The sequence below is a fragment of the Neolamprologus brichardi genome, chromosome 4 (genome assembly GCF_056152115.1).
Source record: "Neolamprologus brichardi isolate AB-2024 chromosome 4, ASM5615211v1, whole genome shotgun sequence".
Taxonomy (NCBI): Eukaryota; Metazoa; Chordata; class Actinopteri; order Cichliformes; family Cichlidae; genus Neolamprologus; species Neolamprologus brichardi.
In genome coordinates, this window is record NC_142107.1 from 21,451,794 (window position 1) to 21,465,662 (window position 13,869).

General features: G+C 41.9%; 2 protein-coding genes across 2 annotated transcripts; both read right to left on the minus strand.

Moving 5' to 3' along the window:
* Positions 1 to 938: 938 nt before the first annotated feature.
* rpl27 (ribosomal protein L27) lies at positions 939 to 4,566 on the minus strand. Its single transcript, XM_087840048.1, has 5 exons — positions 4,485 to 4,566; positions 3,899 to 3,981; positions 2,828 to 2,997; positions 1,329 to 1,439; positions 939 to 1,024 (listed from the first exon to the last, which is right to left on the minus strand). The coding sequence occupies exons 2-5, from the start codon at positions 3,977 to 3,979 to the stop codon at positions 976 to 978; spliced, it is 411 nt and encodes a 136-aa protein (XP_087696174.1). The 5' UTR covers positions 3,980 to 3,981; positions 4,485 to 4,566; the 3' UTR covers positions 939 to 975.
* A 2,454-nt stretch (positions 4,567 to 7,020) lies between these two features.
* On the minus strand, positions 7,021 to 13,193 carry rundc1 (RUN domain containing 1). Its single transcript, XM_087840049.1, has 5 exons — positions 12,663 to 13,193; positions 11,620 to 11,778; positions 10,211 to 10,409; positions 10,028 to 10,120; positions 7,021 to 9,886 (listed from the first exon to the last, which is right to left on the minus strand). The coding sequence occupies exons 1-5, from the start codon at positions 13,056 to 13,058 to the stop codon at positions 9,024 to 9,026; spliced, it is 1,710 nt and encodes a 569-aa protein (XP_087696175.1). The 5' UTR covers positions 13,059 to 13,193; the 3' UTR covers positions 7,021 to 9,023.
* Between the last annotated feature and the right edge of the window lie 676 nt (positions 13,194 to 13,869).

The following is a 13,869-nucleotide window of genomic DNA, read 5'->3' on the forward strand; positions in this document are numbered from 1 at the left end:
GGATATTTCCTGTATATTTTTATCTTTGTAGGAATATTTTTTCAGCCATTTTCATGTTTTTCAAAAACTTAAAATATTGTTTTTCACTTGTTTAAAGTTCATCCCCACATCAATCATGTTTACACCTGTAACCAGTGATCAGTTACTTCAACATTAAAATGTTGAACAAATATTCAATATTTAAGGTTTCTCATGTGCAGTTAAGTTTCTTTAAATCAAAATGAGATTTTCCTGAAACTGCTAAACACAACACAAATTGTCTGATGAGCTCTGATCACAATACAACGTACCAACTGCCGAGTGAAGATTTTCTATTAGTCTGCCTTTAATTTAGATGTTTAAAAAAAATTAAAATGAAAAAGCAACCACATCTCACTGCCATTCATAACACCCTCATTGAATGTTCAAGTATTCGAGCCACACTCCTCTTAAAGTTCCTGAGAATCTCTCCTGCTAAAAATGTTCATTGAATAATTAGTCAGACTTACATTTTGTTCAACCTTTAAATTTGTATTTAGCTGTTCCAGCTGATCAAATTCACACAGAAGCAGCAGCGAATGATTTTTCAGCAGAAAATGTGAACTCGTGTCTGTTTCCAGTATCAGTCTTGTAAATGTTCACATTATTGGTGCTGTTTAGTTCCAACCAACTGTTAAAAGCAGGCAGTAAGATATCATACAACCTGTTTCAAAGATTAAAAAAAGGCGAGTGATGATTTAGTGCCAAGGTCAGACATCTGCACTACGTTCCAGGGTAATTTGGTGCGACTACGTCCTCGTAACCAAGAATAACTCCGATTACTTTTCCAGCAGCTGGTGAATATTACAAGTCTATTTTTCCACAGTTTTCCAGATGGAATCCTTAAGAATATTTCATGAATTTTCAGTATGAGAAAACACACCCCACCCCACACAAACACGATGAGTCAAGAGTGAAAATCAGTTTTTAAACATTTATTTGTGAAACCGAGTGAATTTAGAATCTGAGCTTCTGGAAGAACCACTTGTTCTTGCCCGTCTTGTACCTGAAACAACAAACAGGAGGTGAAGTCATTTTCTCTGATTAAACAGTCAAACAGAGCAAACATCACTGATTACAATCTGGACGTGCACACACCAACTGCTTGCTAAGAGGAAATTAAATGTATCAAAGAACGGGTTTATTTTGATCATAACGGGATCTTTTTTCCCATGATTGTGCTGCCGCCGGACTTTTTGTCCACTTAACTCTACTTTAGAACACATACTCATTTTGAAATCATGAAAAATGTAACCCTGATGTACATAAATCCTCTGATGTTAAATCAAAAGGAAATCAGGGAGACTCACCTCTCCTCAAACTTGACCTTGGCCTCCCGCCTGGCTTTGCGTTTGAGAGCTGGATCCCTGAAGACGTCCTTGTTCACAACAGTTTTGTCCAGAGGAATATCCACAGAGTATCTGAAGGAGTAAAAACATGTTAAAGACTTTTTTTTTTATTGACACCAATGGCTGACTGCAGCTCGCTCTGCTGAGCACCTTCATACCTGTAAGATATGAACAATCAGTATCGCTTTACTAGCTTCCAGATTCATAAATTACAAATGGACCATAAACCTGCTCAATGTTCAAGTCGACGTTCTCCCTCAGCGTTGCATCAAGTTTGTTCAACGTTACACTGAATCAGACACATCAAGCACTTAAGGCAGCCTGTGTGGGTGAAAAGCCACTGATGTCAACCAGCAACTAACTGCTGTTTGATAAAAATGACTCCTCTTGTTCAACATTGTTCTACAAATTACAGTTTGATCACATCTTCGATCAACAGCTGAACATCACATATTCCTGCATCAGAGCAGCAGCAGGATGACTGTCAGACCTCTTTATACCTCAGTCTAAAAATGAAAGTCACTGGAACAAAATATAACTGGCCCACATTCTGAAAACCAGGCCCCAGTTAAGAAATAAATAAATAAAAAAATTAAGCAAAATCTCTTTTCGTCATCAAGATAAAGTTCTATAGTTTTTATAGGTTTTGGGCACCAAAGATGTCTGAAGAGCATCTGTTCAGATAAAGTGACGGCAGCGTTTAACAGACCTATTTATGCACTTAAAGGGATCAGTCATTTTACAGAGCAAAACAGCTGTCCTAAAAAAAACAGACTACTTTTTGCTTAAGTGGCTCGTTCACCCTGAAGTAGTAACAATTATTCAGATCAAACACATAAGGCAAGTCAAGCGTGTTGGTCGTTTAAAACAAGTGGATCCAAAAAAAGAAGAAGCAAAGAACAGCTGTTAACAGCTGGAAAGGACAAAAAGCAACCAAAACATCTCCAGTAATAAAACTTTGATCTGAAGACACCACACATCCCAGCTCTCTGCTTAAATAACTGCAAGCAATATAATATTTAAACTTCTAATGAATGCAGTTCAGATTCAGACACGCACTGTATTTATTTGCACCTCACCGAGTTTGATGGGTCGATTTATGATTATGAGACTCAAACTGTGTCATTACACAAGTTTCACAATATTGATTATCTGTAAATGTCTTCGCAGACACATAAATAATAATGGGAAGAACACCGTGTCAGATTTCAGCCCATAGATGTGATTGGATTTTTGAAAGAAGAATAACCAGCCTCCTCAATTAAACTCAAAACATTTAATCAACCAGATGTTTTTAAAAATGACAGCCTTTCTTGATTTAACATTAATAATATGGTATCCAATCATGTTACAGCTGTTGGACACTTTTTATAAGACATTCCAAAAGACTTCTTCTGTCACCACCACTTTATTTTCTTTACAGGAAAACTTAATTATGTCAATGTAGATTAGACACTGACCTGGTGGGCATGAGGTGGTTGTAGTTGAACACCTTAACGAAGGCCTTGATCTTGGACCTTTTGGCGATCTTCTTCTTGCCCATGGATGTGGTCACCTTACGGGGATAGCGGTCGATGCCGGCGACCAGAGCGTGGCTGTAGGGACGGTCAGCGGTGCCATCATCAATGTTCTGCAGCAGACATTAGCAGGAGGATGTGACATCAGAGACACGAAACACTTACAAGACGAAAAGCTGAATTACCACTGCAGTATGTATTTGAAGGCAAAGAAATGTATCAGTGTTTCCCCACGTATCAGTTTTCCTTTAATGTGCTGCCCACCCAAGTAAAGACAGTTATTTCGGGTGAGTTACCCAGCCTTTTATTTTTCTTTCCACCTGAGGGAATGACACCATCTGGTATTGTTATCAGAGTCTCTATACTTTTTTAATCCCAAAGGAAATTATGTAAACTCAGTTTCTTCCCATCTCATGTTTTCCCTTCCAGCTGGTCAGGTATGTCGTAGCATTCCAGTTATCATTCAGCCACCTTAACTATGGACTTCTGCCAACTTGACCGTCTTAGAATATCTTCTGAAAAAGAGATGCCTCCTTTCACACAGCACACACCGGTGTGTACAGTTCCAAACACTACTAAAGCAAAGTTCGTTTAAGCAAGGAGCTTGAGCTGTGCTCAACAGGTAACATGCTCCCCAGCATCCACCTGTAGGCTCCACAGAGATATTTACTCACCACTTTCTAGTTTTACATCCAATATAAATACATGAAGTGATGAGCTCTGAGCACAAAGCCCAACTGTAGTTATAACAAAACGTTTGTAGGCTGTCTTACTGAAACACATGGGAGACACTGAATACACGGACTGTAATAGGACTTATTTTCTATCCCTCATCACATGGCCTGAAAACTGTATTCTTGGAAATTCAACATGCAGACAAATGGCAATTTGGCTTTCAGATGGACAACTCTGGTAAGAGCTTGGTGTGTACATATTCAGGCACATGTGCCATACAATCAGCAAACTCTTTTAACCGCCTTACAAAAAAAACTCCCAGAAGCTCTTCGGTCTTACCTTGACGATGACAGCTTTGCGCCCAGCGTAGCGTCCAGCTAGGACCATCACCACCTTCCCAGGCTTCATGAACTTGCCCATTTCTGCCAGAAAGAGAGGGCACATTTGAACTCAGTCTCAATATCAAATCAAACCCGTCAATCCGCCAACACGTCTCCAAGTCGGCCTCTCGTTTATGCTACATTAGCATTAGCTTTCAGCTAGGCTAACAACTTTCAAGCTGTTTTCATATTAATTATTTTGCTCAGACACATTAAGTGCACCGCATAAGCCCCTTTACTTATAGCAAAACTAATACAGCTCAATAAGATGCCTACACACATAAACAGTCTTATTTCACAAGTGGTTCAATGGGACTCTGAGCAGCTACACATCAAGGAAGCTGCCATGTTGAAAAGAGCACAGCTGGGGACGAAGCGCTGCGATAAATCTGCTAATTTTCTTTCTTTAGCAAACAAAATCTACAAACTAACGGCCACATCTGAACTAACAGAGTCGGTGCCGTCTATGTATCATGAAAAAAATAATAAAATTAGGCGCATTTGGAGCGATGGATGAAGATTGTTTGAAGGGAAATCGCACTCACTGATGCTGTTCTATGGCCACCGCTAACAGGAAAGGAAGTCCGCAAGGTTTAGCTGAACTTTGACCCATCGGTCTGACTACGTCACATCCGTAAGTATCAGCAAGCGAATGTTTTTTTTGTTTATTAATTTTTATTAAACAAAAATTCAACAGAACTCGATCATTAAATAAAAGTTATTATTTTAGCACTTTAAAAAAAAATAGGAACCTAAAAAAAAAGACACCAGAGGCGGATTATTACGTTTCTTTAGATTTTCATCGTATTGAACAATTTTCAAGTTATTTCAGAGTAAAAAAAAAGACGTGGGACACAGAAACGTTTCAGTCGGTGGCATAGAGACTCAGTTATGAAATCTAAATGAAAGAAATTAGTGTAATTAGGGTAACAAGAAAAATCAGGTAGATTTATTATTATTTTATTATTTGCACCATCTGCAGCAGCATTCAGTCCCCCGACAGTCATCCACATGCTTTGCTCCATTAAACCTTTTGTAGTGTTCAAATGTTTGTTCCTCAGATAATGTTGGTGGGTCTGGTGGACCCAAGACATTGCTGAGCTATTAAATCAATCCACCCATAGCAATTTATGTACAAATACCTAACAGATTTGTACTTATTCCAATTCCAAGCAATACAGATCACATACATGGTTATTATTTGGTGTTTACTTCTCTCCTTTTATGAAGAGAACTATTTCGTTTTCTTTCTTATCTGTCTTATCTAATAAAGATGAAAGCAACCATGTTCTAAAAACTTCATCATATTGCCTTGTAAAGTCACTGAAGCTCTCTGAGCAGACAATCTTAGGTTGTGCATCACCCTTGATTTGCAGCTGGGACCGTATGAGAAACTATAGATCAGGGGTCCCCAATCCCAGTCCATGAGGGCCGGTGTCCCTGCAGATGTGTCCTTGATCCATCACAGCTGATTTAAATGGATAGATTACCTTCTCAACATGTCTTGAAGTTCTCCAGAGGCCTGGTAATGAATTAATCGTGTGATTCAGGTGTGTTGAACCAGGGTGAGATCTAAAACCTGCAGGGACACCCGCCCTTGTGGACTGGGATTGGGGACCCCTGCTATAGATCCTTTCCATAAGACAGAGGGGTAAAATGTGCATTACAATTATTGTTGTTATCCATGAATTTTGAAATTTACTGCTTTACAAAAAAAGAAGGAAATAGCAAGAATTTTGACTTTTTTTCTTAGAATTCTGGGGAAAAAAAAAAAAAAGAAGTCCTCACTTTTTCCCCCACTGGCCCTAATCCTCTTCCATTCATACTTGGTTCAAATTTGTGTATAAAAACATACAATTAGTCTATTTTCCTCATAAACAAGAACATCAGTTTTAAAGTTTTTGATAGTTTTCCAAAATATTTGTGTTTTCTTTTTCCTGTGACAGTTGCTTGAAATGTCACTTTGTTTGAACGTAGTGTGGAAAAAAAAAACAGGAGCAGAGAGGCAAAGCACGCACACACTGAAACAGGAAGCCACATATGAGGAGGACAGGGGGAAGGGGCACAACACCTCCACACTCATTGTATATGATCCCCAAGTCGAGTGGATCCAAACACCGTGTGTGATATAAACATATGGGGGGAAGGGCTACAATGTGAAGTCATTGAAAATGTGTTATTTGATATTTTCTTCACAGAAAATGATGCAAAACAGAGTCTGAGGTGGAAATATTGAGCTGCATAATCTCTCTTTGGGCAAACATTGAAAACCGGTCCAACAAACCTGCACACTACACAAGGGTAAAAACAAGCAAACAAACCAAATAAACCTAACCAACTCTGCTGGCTGGTTACCCAAACCATATTCAGCCTCAGTTTGGGTGAGACTGCGTTCAGTTTGGATGCAGTTTCACTTACTGGTGAAGAAATCCTCAATCAGTAGGCAGAACTGAATGCATCCATGGTGGTTTATTGTAGGAGTTTGAAGGGAAACTGTACCATTAACTGCACAGACACATGAAGCTGTAGATCTGATTTAATTTATCTCGAAATTCTTAAAGTAATTTCAGTAAAATCTGTTAATTCAGTGAATCAGAAACCTAACCCAACTGTTCAACCAATCCACTGCTCTGCATTGCTGATGGGTACCTGTGTGAGTGCAGTCCTTTGGTTTAAAGGTATCCTGCTATCACAGTGTCCACTAGAGTGACTGCTCCCTCCTGTCTTTGAATACCTTTCACTCATATTAATGCATTCACGATCACAATTTTAAGTCTTAAATGTACGCACTCTGGTGGCTTGAAACTGAAACTGTTTTTATTCGGCTTACTTTTTCCTCTTCTTCAGTCACTCTCATTTGGATGAGCTGTTTTCAGACAGCTGCAACCCACAGTCTGCTCGATCTGTTGTGCACAGCAGGACATAAAGATTGGATGCATTCTCATAGCCAGTCTCTCTTCAAAACATTGGCATTAGAGTCTAATCTATAGACTGTAGCTATAAATAAATAACCCAGATTAAGCCATCTCCCAACAGGCATTACCATTAGGCTTTTAGTAACAGAGGAGATAAAGCCTCGTGAGAAGCTCAGCAGTTTATTTATTACATTTAATTCATTTACAGACAAGGTTGCATTAAATAAGATTAAAAACTAAAAGATAAACATCGTTCATATCCCAATATATAATAAAACATAAACAGATGACGCAGTGTTTCTACTGTTACCAGACTGAACTGCTACAGTTACAGTACAGCTGCTACTTTAACCCTTCAACTGTTGAGCTAAGCTATTGAATAAATAAATAACACAAAAGCTGAACAAAAAGCAAAAACAGGGGAAAGAATGAGAAAAACATAACAAACCTATCCCAAACACACTTTGCTATTCACGTAACACATGGTGCACACATGGTCTCGTGCAGGAAACAAACTCAGAGGTTTGATACATACATGTGGTCACAGGAACACTGAAGCTTTAGTCCTGGAAACAAGACTTAAACTACACTCAGTTTGCAGGTGCAGTTCACCCCAAAATCAAATTTACACAACAGTCCTCTGGTGTTTAGTGCGATTTGTCCTTCTAAGTGGTTTTGGTTTGCAGCGGTTTAACAGAGATCCCTGCTCAGCTGTAGAAATATCTGCTTATGTTGAATAGAAACTAAATGACACAGTTGGTCCCATAAATGGATTTTTACAATATATATGAATTACTATTCAAATGTTTGAAGATCATGACCTTCCCTACTATTTATCCTTTGTGTAGGAACCTTTTACCTTCCACTAAACTAGTTCTTGCCAAAAATTCTTGGTAAAATATCTTTAATCAGCAAAACGCCAGAAGGTGGCGGTAATGCATTTAACCTGTGATTGACAGTCAATTCCCAGTTCCAAAAGACGGAGATGAAGATGGTGCTCGAGGCTTTATGACAACACTGCACAAACCAACGGGTCACTGTGGCTACGTCCATCTTTTTTACCATCTGTGCTAACTACCAGGCAGGAGGTGGGTGCAGGAACTGTGCAGTCTGGCCCTCCTCTTGAAGTTAGCATGTCACAGGGTCACAGGGTGGGGGAATTCCCAATGAATCTCACGATGTTTTGGCTTCAAATCATAACAAGCAGCACTAACAGCCAAACGATAGCATATAGAAACTCAATTTTGGGGTGAACTCTGACTTAATAGCATCTACGGTTTATACATTCAGTTATATAGGACGTGCAACTGAGCTGGTCTCAGGATGATGGAAAAAAACAAAAGTTTACATCCTACAATTATGTCAGTTTTGGGATATTCTCATCTATATGAGCTGGATTGAACTACACCTGAAAGGAGGAGGAAAGCAGCAGTTTATACAGGGTCAAAATGCTTTTTCAAACCTGAAACACCAGAAGTGACACCAGCTTCATCTGCTACAGCTGCATATTTCTTACATAACACCACCCACATCTGGGTTTTCCTCAGCGGAGGAAACCGTAACGCACGTTTCCCTTTACGGGCTGACCTAAGTGCTGCCGTTTAGCCAGTTTGCTACACATGATTTACCAGCTGAATTATTCATTCGCAAACAGAAGCCACTGCACTTTCCACTAAGAACAAGCACCCGTGACAGCTCTTGTTTACCATGGAGAGGCCACGGTAGAGCAAACTTCCCGCTCATTCATTTACTTCCTGGATTGTCAGACTGGAAATTACAGTAGTGATTACTGTAAAACTCTCACACAATGTTTGCTGCATAGCTCAGGCCACTAACAGGTACGACAGGGGAATGATACAGTATGATGAGCAGCACAGGTCGCTAAGGTCAGGAAGGCTAAAGATGAGGTAATCTCCATCTCCACAATAAGGCATTTTTACAGTACAAGCAGCTGAGTCTTTGATATTTTAATATAGCAGGAATGCAGACTAACACGACATTATCACCCATGCATGTTGTGTAGACATCACATACTTGCACTTAACTTTAGAAGGGTTGCTGCTTAGATAACCTCTAAAAGGCTACATACTTAAAGCAAAGTCATGCTTTTGGTCCTGAATGTTTGGTAAGAGCAGTTTAGTTCAGCTGATAAAACAAACACTCTCATCCTCAGAAAGCATCTTTAATGTTCTTCAGCTGTCGAACAGCCAGATCCACAGGGAGGTTGAACCTGAGGTGGCTGATGCGACCCAGGATGCGCAGGGCTCCTTCGAAGCCGGTCTGCGCCATGTAACTCCAGGCGTGATAGTGCGGGTGTATCAGAGTGCCCGACTTGCACAGCAGGTTGAGCCACGATACGAGCCGCTGCTCGTTCAGAGCCATGCACACCAGAGCTTTGAACTCCGAGTCCGGTCCTCGCTTGTAACGTCCATGCTCCTTCAGCACAGTGTGAATGGCCCACAGCAGAGACTGCTTAGGCGTGACGGTTACCGGGCCGCTCCCAACGTGCAGGCCGAAGGACTGAGAGAGCTGGCGGGCCGGTGACTCTACGAAGGCCTTCCCGTTTTTGGAGTGGTAGTACTTCACAAAGAGTTCCCATGGGTGCATGGTTTGTGCGACTGGTCTGTGAGGCAGAAGGCAGGAGATGGGTGCCAGCACTACGCTCATGGTCTGAGAGGGTGAAAAGAGGCCGTGAGCCAACAAGTCTTTCAGAGCAAAGGCCAGCTCCTTCCTCACAGACGTCGTCAGCTCGTCTCGGGCCCCCAGTGTGGAGCTGCTGGTGTAATTGACCACGTGTTCCACAGATGGGTGCCTATGCGATCCCAGAACTCGCACCTTCTCCACAGCTGCCTCCAGACGCTGCAGCAGGGGTCCGTAGTCCTGCCCGCACGGATCCTGAGGCCACATGCTCTGGGGGACGTGTCCGGTCGCGCAGCCAAATTGGCTGGCAGCGAAGATTTGCAGCACGGCCAGGGCCTTCTGGATCAGCTGCAGGCCGGTCTCTCGCATCTTCTGGGCCTGCTCTGGGTCCACTGCAGCAGGAAGAACCATATTAGGAACGCACACATTTTAAAGACTTTATTTTACAGACGCTACAAAGCAAAAAAACTGTACCCTGTGTTATCAAAGCTACAGTTAAGAAATCTCTGTATACAACAAACAGAGTGTCCGACCTTTCTTCTTTGCTCCTGGAGATCTGGTATTGGTCCCTGCTGCGCGTGGCTGCTGGCTGCGTCCATCTGACAAAAGAGGGTTCCCCACCTCATCTTGTGGAAGAAAATGTCAAAGTTATCATGTGAATGAAATTAAAAATGAATCGCATTGCTAGTAAAACCACGGCTCAGAAGGCTGTGTACCCTGGATGAAGTTGATGAACATCTCCAGATCCCTGATTTGCGTTTTGAGCTGCTCCACCAGCTGCTCTTTGACTCTGGCTGGGTTCACTATCTGAGCGATGGCAGCGTCCACTCTCTGCCTCAGCTCCTCAGGTGACAAGTTCCCGATGTCCTCGTTCAGGTTTACATCCAACTTTTTGATCAACTCGTCAATGATGACCTGGAAAGCACAAGACAGGCTTTTGCGTAATGTCACTGCCTCCAAGAGGGAGAAGGAGCTTTTGAATGTTAAGGGCATTCTTAAATTTAAACTTGATGGCTGTGTAAATATGTTGCTGTTGAAAGTTGCTTATTTGCACACCCAACAGATAAACGGCCTGTATAGCGCTTTTCTAGTCCCTAAGGACCCCAAAGCGCTTTACACATCCAGTCATCCACCCTTTCACACACACATTCACACACTGGTGATGGCAGCTACATTGTAGCCACAGCCAGTCTGGGGCGCACTGACAGAGGCGAGGCTGCCGGACACTGGCGCCACCGGGCCCTCTGACCACCACCAGTAGGCAACGGGTGAAGTGTCTTGCCCAAGGACACAACGACCGAGACTGTCCAAGCCGGGGCTCAAACCAGCAACCTTCCGATTACAAGGCGAACTCCCAACTCTTGAGCCACGAATGCTCCAAATTTGGCCGATGACATCATGGAGATCACTTCGACTTTCTCATGTTTGCATGGCTTCATTCAGTGGCATCACTAACACACAGTTCAAAAGTCTAATGAATAATGGATTGGCTTAGCTGAGAAACTATTTTGCTCTTAGAGCTTATAGTCGCGAATGAATCTGTGGAAATGTTGTACTTTAAAAAAACCCCCGTCTGAACATAACGTGATCTCGAGCAGGTTATCTAACAGTGATCTCCCCTAGATAAAAGAGCCATCTTCCTGACAGCGAAATCTTTCGCTTTAGTCTCAAGTTCCTCACCCTTCCAGATCAAACCAACTTTGATTTCCTGTTATATAACCTTCAGATATGCTAACAAAGAAATGGCACAAAAATAACTCAAATATAAATATAACTACCATCACAGCTTTGCGATTACAGGATAACCTCTGTACTTTTTAAAAGACATAAGTATTAATAGGTATGTGAGAGAAACAGCTATATCCTTACAAAACCCGGGGCACGCTGAGGTCAGATATTTGACTTGTTCCACCTGAGCTAAAACATGCAAACATCACATTATATTGCTCAGCATAATGTAATGTTTATGAAAGTACCCGAGGACACTTCAGACGGTGGAAGTTTGAAGTTTTTATTTTCACTTTGGTGGTTGTAAAGATTAAAAGAGAAACAAGGATTGAAGGCTGTCAGGAAAACCTGTAAACAGCCTTTAAGTGCTGTGATGTTTGCATTGACACAAACCCACCTTCTGTCTCTCCATGACGACGGACTGCGGCAGCGAGTCGTAGCTTCCCTCCTGGTAGGCGAAGCGCTCAAGATCATCCAGCTGCGTCTTCAGCTGAAAAATGAGATCCTTCTGTTTTTCCCTCTGCGCTTCCAGACGTTCCCTCTTCTCCCTCTCACTCTGACAGGAGAAAAACACAAACAGTCACTCTAGATTTTACAGACAGGAGGAGCTGACAGTGTGAGCATCACAACACTGAAACAGCATGTAACAAACAGACACCAGTGCGGACGCTTTGCCAGCATCAATAAACGGAAAGTTTGTTCCCAGCATTTTCCAGTTAAGATGAAAACACACAAAAAAACAGAATATTTGGGCCACTTCAAGGTCTGACAAACACTGAACAGGACTTTTACACAAACCAAACTCTCAACGAGACATCGGGTATCGCTTCATACTCACCAGATCGCCCTGCAAGCAAAGCATGCAACAGGGGAGACAAAGAAAAAGGGCTTTTAGGTCAAACACATGAGGAAAATCTATAGTCACACATACAGCAGCTAATGAGGACACAAGGCTGTGGCCGAAGAGGGGTTAAAAAGAAGAAGAAAAGGAACAAAGCAGGTGGCTTCAATATCCCTGTGCAAACACAAGCCTTTATTAAACAGATTGAGATCTGCTCGAGGCATTTTTATTGAGCCTGCGCCGCTGTGACTCACACGCCTGTGACAAAAGACAAAAGGAGACATTTTTTCCATGAGAGATAAGAGTTCTGCAGGAACACACAGGTGGGCGCAGCAGCCAATCCTGTGACGCAATAAAGACACTTTAAGAATAACTGGCTGCTAGAGAGTAAATGTGTGCATGTTTAATGCTGACATAGACACAGCTTTTCAGCCATTTGGTACAGAATACCAATAATATACAGCAATCCTAATATATGGAGTGAATGTGAGTAATAATAGGGATCAATTACAGAGCAACACAAGGAAATATTTATTTTAAAATTATGACACTTCTCGTCTGCGCACTGTTTGGAGGAAGTATAAAATCAGAGTCCTCACCGAGTTCTCCAGCTGCTTGGTGTCCTGAGCCCTGCAGCCCACCACATGCGGGCATCCCCTGAAGGCGAACTCCTCCAGGTCTGCCAGCATCCTCTCCTTCTCCTCGCTCTGTGCGTGAACGATCTGCTTCAGTCTGAACTGGACCTGAGCGAAGTGAGAGGTGAGCGCGAGGAGAGAGGAGTTTAGTAAGTCCTGCTCCTCCTCGAGCCTCCTCAGCCGGGAGGTCATTTCCTCCTCGCTGGCCGACGTCGAGCATCTCTGCCTCGAATGAGCGCTGCTGCCGCAGCTCCCGCTCTCATCCTCGGGGCTAGCCACAGCGCCCACCGGAGCCCACCGCTCCCCTGCTCCGGCTAGCACAGCCTCGCTATCCGAGGCTGACAGCTCGTCTGTGGACATCTTTAAACAGCCGACCTCGCTTCGGAACCGTGTCCGCTTTAATGTCGACGCTTGGAAGATCGTTTATTTTCTAATGCTGAGCCGAAAACAAGTAGAATCAACACAGACGGAACAGGTGCAACGCCATCTTAGGAGGAAGGATGATTCATACGTCAAAACGCAGGCACGTCAAGTAAACGGAGTCAATTGCCGGAAACTGGGCTCGCATGTCTTCAAAATAAAAGCTTAAATAAACGTTTAACTTAATATCAGAAATACATAAATGCATAAGATGAGCTAAATGAGCTAAAGGGACCCTGTTGGAAATGAAACATTTAATTATATCTTGAATTTAATTGCACTGAGTACCGGAGGAGCAGATCAGCTGATCACATTCTGCACTCAAAGGAAAATCTACTGGACCTCACAAACGAAATAATTCTGTGACTTACTTTTCATTAATTACCCCACCGGCCAAATCCCATTTTAACGTCCCTCTATATATTTATACAATGTATAAAACACACCATTACTGCCAACATGTAACTTTAAGCTTTCGATTAATGTAATAAATAATTTCACAGTTCATTTGAAGTGTCGTATTTTATCATTTATTTTTTAATATTTTATTTTTATTTGTTGTTTTAACTCTTTAAAAAAATCAGTTTTGATATTTAATCAAGAAACTTACTTCTCCGGGTTAGACTATTATTTTGAAACGTAGAATCGGATGTTTGGAAATCCACTTAAGCTGTAATTTTTACTGCTGGTAGACAGGTGGCAGCACGAGCCCACATAAAACCTGAAATCACGGTTTTAAAAATGAAAAAAA

Bases quoted from the DNA above. Each gene is read 5' to 3' on its own strand.
- rpl27 (XM_087840048.1), bottom strand. From the start codon at position 3,979: ATGGGCAAGTTCATGAAGCCTGGGAAGGTGGTGATGGTCCTAGCTGGA. The intron at 2,998-3,898 runs GTAAGACCGAAG...TGTCTGCTGCAG, and splicing joins GCAAAGCTGTCATCGTCAAG to AACATTGATGATGGCACCGC. The intron at 1,025-1,328 runs GTGAGTCTCCCT...TTGTTGTTTCAG, and splicing joins AAGGTCAAGTTTGAGGAGAG to GTACAAGACGGGCAAGAACA.
- rundc1 (XM_087840049.1), bottom strand. From the start codon at position 13,058: ATGTCCACAGACGAGCTGTCAGCCTCGGATAGCGAGGCTGTGCTAGCC. The intron at 10,121-10,210 runs GTACACAGCCTT...TTCTTCCACAAG, and splicing joins GTTCATCAACTTCATCCAGG to ATGAGGTGGGGAACCCTCTT. The intron at 9,887-10,027 runs GTCGGACACTCT...TTCCTGCTGCAG, and splicing joins TCCAGGAGCAAAGAAGAAAG to TGGACCCAGAGCAGGCCCAG.